Below are 9,063 nucleotides of genomic sequence, written 5' to 3'. Positions count from 1 at the left end.
GTGCCACTCTACCAGCCCTTTTAGCATTGGCTTTTTTTGAAATAGGATCTTTCTTTAAGCCTGAGCTGGCTTGGACTTCAATCCTCCTATTTATGCTTCCCCTTGTAGGAACAAGGGGAACCCTAACAGGTATGTGCCAGCATGCCCAGACATTGGTTGAGATGGGGTTTTGTGAACATTTTGCCAAGGCTGAGTTAGAATGGTGATCTTCCTGATCTCTGTTTCCCAAGTAGCTGGGATTACAGAGGTTTGAGCCACCATACCTTGTCTTAGAAGCTATTTTTTGATGGTGTTGCAGAGCAGCATGGAGGCTTCTGGGTGGAAATTAGTCTCTACTGAGTGAACCTGTTTGTGTGAGACTGGGAGGCAGAGGTGTTGCTGAGGTTACCTTCCTGCTCCCTTTGGGGCTGCTTCTATCATGGGAGCATAAGTTTTTCTGGCAGCATCTCTCCACTAACCACCTCCAACTTCCTGAGTGATGAGAAGCAATTATGATGGGGGGGTTGGTGCTGGTGGTGATGGCTGTGGCTTCTTAATCTAGACCTATGGAAGCCTGGGTTGCAACTCTGGGGTGTATTTGTCCCTCACAGCTCTTGGGCAAGGCTTAGAGAGGAGGTTTTTCCCTGGTGGGTCAGTTCTGTATGGTCCTGAAAGCCATTCCTGGAAGCTCATGCTGGCCTTACTCTCATCTCTTCCACTGGTGGTGTAAACCCCTGTATTCAATTCTTCCTGCTTAAAACACCCTGCCTTGAACTCTGATCAATATGTAGTTTCCAAAAGGTAAGCAACTCAGAGCATTCTTGTTTCCAGTTTGAAAAGCTCAGATAAGATCTGACCAGCTAAGCTAGAATGAGCTCTACTAATCGCACCAACTGTGACCAAAGGAACAGGGTCATTTAAGGTCACAGCAGCTCCCAAGGGATCTGTGAGGATGAAGATGAGCTGGGAAGGGATGTGCCCAAGAGAGGGGAAGACAGAGGTCAGACAGTTTCAAGGTCAGACACTATAGCTTCAGTGTCTGAAATGGAACCAGGAGTCTGGGCTGAGGCCATCTACCTGCCCGTGACACTGTCATCCTGGGGGAAACTAGCCAAAGTGAAATGCCTAGCCTCTGGTTCTATGGCAGATGAGAAACAGAAAATACATCTCACAGGGAGCCTGTTTTATAGAAACATTTCTTTATTTAAAATTTAAAACCATATTACTTCATACAGCAAACTGTGCACTTTGATATATCACAGTGTCTTAAAAAGGAAAATAATCAGATTTGTTTGGAAATTTATTTACATCAGCCTAGAATGATTGGCAAGTAACACAGTTACTATGAAACCCAAATTGTTACAAAATGTTTACAAAAAACTATATTCATAGAAATTCTGCATGTCCACAAAGGGCATCCCCTGAATGGCCCAGAGACCAGTGTATGGGAACCATGTTGAATGGGAGTGTGTGTGTGGGGGTGTCCAGGCACTCTGGTCTGGGTGGTGAGACAGCCCAGGGCTCTTGGAGGCCCATAGTACTGTCTGGGGGCTCAGCCCAGGGGCTGGAAACTGAGGTCCCCTATCATGGAGACCCAGCCAGGAAATCAGCCCAAGCAGAGGTGGGCTGGGGTTTCGGAGCACAGTGGCATGAGGGTTCCTGGAGCCCTTGGTCCCTGTGGAGCCAGGACAGGACCCTCTTCAGGGGCTGGATTCAGATGCTCTTGGTCAGGGTCCCAGAGGCAGACCCAGAGTTAAGTGCAGATGGCCTGATGCCTGGAGCTGAAGCAGAAGGCAGGCTGTGGAACACACGGAAGCAATGCTTAGTCCAGATTTCTTTCCTGCACGCTTCAGAGATGCTCCGACTCATGAAAGGGCTAAATGACTAGAACTGCAGGGAACAGACAGAGCCAGGAGAGGAAGAGACACAGGTCTGAGGTCTACTGGGGGCTCTCTGCCATGCTAGAGGATACAGCAGGGAAGAAGGACAGACAGATGGCATCTGGCTGAGCCAGGACAGGAACTGCTTTCTTGCCTCTCATCTTTCACCTCTCTGGCTCCTTGGTGGCTCCCTGACACCCAGATCAAATGGAGCTGGGAAGGGTATCTGAGGTGGGGCAAACTCTTGGCTGGCATTTTACTGACTCTATAACTGCTTTCTCTTGAGGCCTCAGAGTTTCAATCTGTAAAACAGACAAACTGTGGGGTGAGTTAAAACCTTCTTTTCTAGAAGGCAGGGGAGTGAGAGCAGGATGCATAACTAGGGCCCTAGGATGTTGTATGGGTATCTGGCAATGCCCTCCAGCCATTCTCTTCAGAAAGCATTTCACCCAGCTATGTGCTGTGAGTGCCTTTGAGTGGAATGAGAATCTGAGGCCTTTGCCATCTAGAATCCCTGCCTTCTAGGACATTACAGGTGGAGCCTGACCCCTGCCTGGGGACTGGTCAGGCAGTGATGAAAGCAGGCTGGGGATGACCCACTCTTCTCAGAAATTTGTTCCCTACTAATTGCCTTGGGATTAGACAGTGATGTTGGCACAGGGCCAAGTACTTTCCAGAGAGGCCCACCTGTCTTGCCTCAGACTGGCTTCCAGATGGAGATGAGGTCTCTGCCCCCACCCCTAGGCCCACTTACCAGCCCCACATGGTTTTGTGTTCTCTGTCAGAGCATTGATGGATGCAGGCCCTGCCCCATCCCCAGGGCTCTGCAACCTCCATCCTGGATCTTGCTGTGGCAGCCCCCATCTCTTACCAGGTCTCCACCCATACTGGCTGGGTTCTGTACACTCTGTGTGCAGACGTGCAGGGAAAGGGTGTATACACAGGGGCTATGGGTCATATATACACTGTGCATATATATATATATATACAGAATATATATATATTTTACATTCATATATATATTGTACAGAACATTAACCTTCTACCTAAAGCAGTTCTGTGACTTTGTGTACCACCTCGGCTCTGAAATGTTAACTCTAGGGCAAATCCAGGATTGAAGTGAGAGCTTGATCCAAACCAGCCTGGGGACAGGGGTAGGGTTCTCCCACAGTGGCAAGAAGCTGGGCCTGTTCCAGATGTGTGCCCCCCGCCCCCAACCTGGGACTCCCACATATGTCTACTTCAGAGACCTGTCCACAGAGTTGGGCCTGTTTCTTGCATCTGTCCACAGGGCTGGGCCAGTCCCAGATGTTGAATCCATATAGCTGTCCACACCACTGGGCTCTTTCCAGATAGTTATCTATGCATTGCAGATGTGGACCAGCCTGTTTTCAGATGCTCATGCAGACAGCAGGGAATGGCTTAGGAAGGAGTCAACTTCATGCTGAGTGATGAAGCATTAGCGGCACCCTGCCCCAGCCCTCCCTGGAACGAAGGCAGGAGGGGCTTCTGGTCCTTCAGTGAATGTGTGCCTGGGTTTGATTTCTGTGTTCACATTCCTAGAGTTTCAGGAGGATGGTATAGTGTCTAACCTGCTTGGATCCCTACCCCATCCTGGGTCAGGGTTGGCACTTCCTGTGCTAGGCCGTAGGGCTGGAGCCCGGATGTGTTCTTCCAGCTGGGAGAGTCTTTGCCCGGGGGCTGATGACCCTCCTATGCCTTCAAGATTCAGAGTTCAGCTCATTGGCCAAGTGGTCATTTTTCCTCTGTGAGACACTGGCAGAGTGGGGTCATCTGAACACTGATGGAGCTCTCAGGGATTTTTATCTGGCCACAGCAGAGAAACCAGCAGCAGGTCAAAGGAGAGAGAGGAGGCTCACTGTCCAAAAACCCCAGGGACTTGGAAAGTGTGGTCTCTTTACTGCTGTCCCTCAGTTTGGCCAGTGTGAACAGGTGGAGGGCAGGACCTGGCATTTTGAGGGGTGGGCATTCTTCCGTTTGTGTGAGAGCTGAGGGGGACAGCCAGGCACTTGCTCGGGCATGTTCCATTTTCTGCTTCATCCAAACCAGCATTTATGCTTCCCATTGCTCCTCAGTGTCTCTGCGCACATGCACACACACACATGGGTGCACACCCATGCCCCATCCCAGCCCAGCAGCACCCCTCCATGGGCAGACCTCCACTTTAATGACATATGATCTGTGTCACGGGGAACACCTCCCACCCAGTCCCCTCCCTCCTGCCTCACTGGTGGAGTATCACCTTACAAGCACTCTGGGAGAGACACAACTCAGATAGGCAGGGTGGGCTCCACTGTGCTTGGCATTGGCTGGTCTCTAAGACAAACACAGGACATTGGCCAGAGGGTGAACATTAGCCTCACCTCTGAACATAAGGCTGGAGCGGGAGGGATCAAGCAGCATGCCATCCCTATTCCCCTGCAAAAGCCTAAGCACCATTCCAGTATTTTCCTAGTTGAATAGTACCTCCATTTATCCACTGTTTTTCATTCTTTTTATAAAAATTTTCCTAACCCACGCTACTTCTTTTTCCTCCTCCCATCACATTCTGCATATGTGCATAGACTCAGAAGAACATGACACATTCACAGTGTCATGCACAAAAGCACACGTGTGTGTGACATGAACGTGATGTGGGCGTGTGCTATGATAGTACTGGACGATGTAAGACAGTGGTTAATGACTGTGGTTGGTGAGAGCAAACTGGCAAACACTTTCATTAGAATCCCGTTATTAGGGATAAAAAAAAATCCCATAAAATTCCCTCCAAACAGAACATTCTGCATCCAGGGAAGGAGTTACCAGCCATGAGCCCCAGAAGGGCTTAAACACCGTCCCCCACCCCCTGGCTATCTCCCTCTGCACTGGCCCAATACAACTTCAGGAAATCTATGACAAATGATCCCTCTCACAAGAGTGTGGACAGACTTGATGCCCTGCCTTCTTGATTGTCTGTCTCTACTCCCGCTGTGATTTGGAACACGTGTGCATCTGAACACACGTGGGCATGAGCACACACACATACACTCACAAACTCCAACTCCATACAGCTCCTCTTACACAACATGCATTGGCCTGTGCAACACTACAGTCTGGTTCTATCCTCCCTTGCTCTCTGTTGGCACACAAGCCTACACCCATGTGCACACACATTCACACGTGGACCCCTTGATGACATGGCTTCTCCTTTTACATGTATTTGGCTATGCTACAGGTTTTAGCCTGCCCTCTATCCTCTGCCACACACACTTGTGCACGCATGCATACACATATGTGTACTCACCAGAGCCCCGTCACATGGCTTCTCCTGTTTTTACATAGACGGGGCTCTGTTGCTGGTCCAGATATGCCTCCCTTGTCCCCAGTTCACTCACATGTACACACACACACACACACACACACACACACACACATCAGGTCCCAAAAGAGTTCCTTATTATTGCATGTCCTGGACCATGTCCATATCTGTCCTGTACTCCCAGCTCTCCAAACTCACACAAACAGACAAGTACACACCCGCACACCCCCCATCTTCTGACAGCATGGCTTGTCCTATCATTCTCTGTATTGGGCTCTGTGGTACGTCTAGTCCTCTTCTCCCTCCTCCAGTATAGACAGCCAGTCAGAACTGCTGTGATTGCCGGAAGCAGTGACTTGGGTCCTGCAGCTCACGGTGTGAAGGAGGGACTGGATTTAGCACATGTGCACAACGGGTCTCCTGCTTTGCTAGAGGGGATCCATCACTCCTGTTGAGAAGGCCCTTGAGATCAAAAGGTAGCTCTTTCTGAGCCAGGCTCCCCAGCAGCACCAGGAGAGAAGGGGAGGGAATGGCTGGTGTCCCCTTGTTCTCTGTCCAGAATTTCCAGCCCTGCCCCCTGGTCAGAGACTAGCCTCCACCCTTGGCTGCAGGAGGCCTGCTGGCTCCATCACGCTCTTTAAGGACACTTTGTGCCTAACCCTTCATGTCTCATTCTTTTCTAAGAGTTTCAAAGTCCCAGACCTCCCAAAGTCCCATCCATCAAAGCAAGATGGAACCCATGGTCATCTGGTCCACCCCCCTCATTGGTCCCCTACTGGATGCTTCTCCTCTTCCTCAAGCCTCATAAGGCTGCAGCTGCTCTGGACAAGAGACAAGGGGGCCATGTGGCATTGTGTCTCTGTGTTGGGTCTTTGGTTAATTTTCCAGGAGACAGCTTCTCCCTTCCTACTCTTGGGACCTCTGCAACTATGAAATTCTGCCCCTAAAAGCTTTCTTTTTCTTGGGAGCATCTTTAGGGTTGATGAGTCCAGGAGTTCTTTGGGTCCTCTCTGGATTTTCCCACCTATCCCAATGTTAACCTGTGCAGTAAGACAATGGTCCCTCTTAAGGAGGGGTGACTTTCACTTCAATCAAGGCTATTCTTCTCTTTCCAGGATGACAGGGAGGCCCAGTTCAACTGGGCAAGAATGGGGAGTTGCTGATGAGTAGATAGCAAAGAGTTCAGGCTCCCACATGCTAACAGGGTTCAGAAAACAGCTTGTTAACCAGCAAAGTAAGGTCCATTGGCTCAAGGACCTGTGAGATTTTCTGGGAATCCATTGTTCCTCTGCTGGACATCCAATATCAGCTGAATCTTTGGGCATCCTTTGTGAGAGGTTTAGTGGATTTTTCTCTCCTCTGGCCAGAAAGTGGAGAAGAGTTTTCTGTGGTCACTACCCCACTTATATTCCTGGAGACTTTCTAGAGGAGTGGTAGCCAAGGGACATTGTCCATAAGAATCCAAAATGGCAGCTTCTATCTGTATGTGCTCTTCTTTCTCATAACCAAGCTCCTCTTTCCTGCTTTGCCTTCAGCTTTGCCAAGGGGTGGTTATGGGTGGAGCCAAGTCCAGAAGACCAGGACCATGTGAACAGCCCCTGGGGACTGAAGTCTTCCTTTCACTCAGGCGTATGGGTTGGCTATTCCTTGGCTCACACTGATGTTCACACTATAACATCTTTAAGGCGCCCAAGGTTTGTGTCTCCAGTTTAATGGTTAAGTCCTAGGAGGCCTTGGCTCTTGGGGAAGGAGTGGCAATATAAAAGTTGCCTCTCATTTTCTGTGGCCTCTGCAGGGCCGTGGCAGAAACAACTGACTGTGGAGGAGAGAGGAGTGGGGGTGAGTTTGGCCTGAGAGAGGCATGTGCTTCCTTTGGCCTTGGCTGTCTTGGCTGGCAGCTTTAGAAACCCATAGAAGAGACAAGAAGAGAATGACGCCCAAGCAGCTGGCCTGGGGGCCTGCTGGTTTTCTGGTAGGTAAGGGCAGAGGGTTTCTGGGTCAACATGCAGACAGCAGCTCTGTTCCCAAACCCAGTGTGGGTTGGGGATATTCCTTCTGATCTCCTTTACATTCCTCTGCCTTGTGCCAGGCCTACAGTCCCCACCCTACCTGTGCCTAGGGGAACACAGGGGCTAGCGATGTGCTGCAGGTCATGCTGTCCTTGCCTGGAAGCCGGCGGTCATTGAATGTGTGCATGTTGATGACGGCATCAGTCTTGACCATCATGGGAGGCTGTGGCTTGTGCTTAACCCGACGCTGGCAGGTGAGAGAGAAACGGATCTCGTCGGCCACGGTGCTGCAGAAGGAACGCTGGGACAGAAGAAGAGGCACACGCGTGAAGCCTGTTTCTACAGCTCTGGCTGGTTCCTCCTCTTCCTCCAGAGCCCATGGTATGACCGCCCATCCTTCTTACACCCTCAACCCACCTGTCCCTCTGCCTCCTGAAAGATGATCCAAAGCATTCTCATTTGGAGACTAAAGTAGTTGAGGCAGGTAGTATCAGCTTATCCCCTTAAAGTCTGAGGCACTCTGGTTCACCTCCCCTAGCCTTTAAGGGCAAGAACCAGCTGCGTTCACTCCCACAAGCTCAACCCCCAACACTAGGCCTGGCCCAGAAGCACGTGATGAATGTATGGGTAGGTTTTGTTCTGAAAGGGGCAGAATCACTTCCTCTCACTCAGGAAAGACCAGCACATGTTTGTATAGGTGGGCAATTGGGAGGTAGGTGCCTGCAGAGTTGGTGGCATGGCTGCTTTCTGGCCTGGGTCCCTGCAGGTAGCCCAAGAGGCACGGCAAGAGTACAGGTTGTCCCAAGTATCTGATGGTGGTGGCTTCTAGGAGGCCAACCACCAGAGGTTGCCCTGCACTTATATGGAGTGCATTAGGGGATACTGATGCCCCAACTTGCCCAGGGAGGCCAGGACATTAGCACCAGGGCTAGCTGTGGGGGCATAGGAGAACGGAGCCTAGCTTTGAATTCTGGCTCTGCCTCTTGCCAGCTGTGACCTCTCCCAGTCTCCTCTTCCTTTTCTACTACATACAGACTGTCACCCATCTTCAACCTGCCTTTCTTCATTCTGAAAATATCTACCGAGATTCTACTGTGTGCCAGGTACTTTTCTAGGTGTGAGACATCTCGCATGAAGACAGATATGGTCTCAGCCTGAAGGGAACTCTGATCTAACAATGGGATAGAAACAGATTAACAAACATGTGAACAAATAAACAATTCAGATAGTGGTAACTATTATTAATAAGGCAGTGAAATGGGATAGAGAAGGGCTAGGATTGGGGACGAGTAGGGAAGGCTACTTGAAGAGGTGGCATGTGAGCTGAAACATGAATGATCTGATGGTGCAAGGAATATGGGACAGGACATGCAATGTCCCTGAAGAAGACACATGCATGGTTATGGACTAAGAAGGCCAGTGTGTGTGGAGCAGAGGAAGGAAGGGGAGGACGGAAAGGAGGAGATCCAAGAGGTGGGCCAGGACCGAGTCCTGTAGGCTTTTGGGTGGAATTGGAGCTGAATCTAATCTTAATGGGAATTCCTAAAGAATTTGGTTGTTCATTGGGTTATTAGTCATATTTTAGCAACTATTTGACTAAACTTAATCACAATGCCTCCTACAGCATTACTGTTTTTATACATCCACTTGTCTGCACCCAGTTTTTCTAATCCTATCTTCTGCATCTTACATGAATTTTATAGCCATGTCTGGCCCCCACTTTTTGTTATCTGTATCTGCATATTTATTTGTCATATTGCTACAAAGGCTGTCTTCTAAACTACAACAACAATAAAAAGAATTTGGTTGTTACTGTTTTTTGTTTTGTGGCATTGAGGATTGCATTCAGGCCCTCACACATTCTAGGCAAGCATTC

At 49.7% G+C, this 9,063-nt stretch overlaps 1 protein-coding gene across 4 annotated transcripts in view; it reads right to left on the bottom strand.

Annotated features, from left to right (window-relative positions):
• Positions 1-1,162: 1,162 nt before the first annotated feature.
• Positions 1,163-9,063, bottom strand: part of Grik3 (glutamate ionotropic receptor kainate type subunit 3) — a 219,036-nt gene continuing 211,135 nt past the window's right edge. For all 4 annotated transcript variants that reach the window (XM_074080549.1, XM_074080551.1, XM_074080552.1 and 1 more), the window contains one exon: positions 1,163-7,488. In XM_074080549.1, the coding sequence (XP_073936650.1) occupies positions 7,294-7,488 (195 nt within the window). In that variant the 3' untranslated portion in view covers positions 1,163-7,293. The remainder of the gene's footprint in view (positions 7,489-9,063) is intronic.

Source organism: Castor canadensis, chromosome 7, assembly GCF_047511655.1.
Source record: "Castor canadensis chromosome 7, mCasCan1.hap1v2, whole genome shotgun sequence".
NCBI classification, from domain to species: Eukaryota; Metazoa; Chordata; class Mammalia; order Rodentia; family Castoridae; genus Castor; species Castor canadensis.
This window is presented reverse-complemented; position numbering and strand designations above follow the sequence as displayed.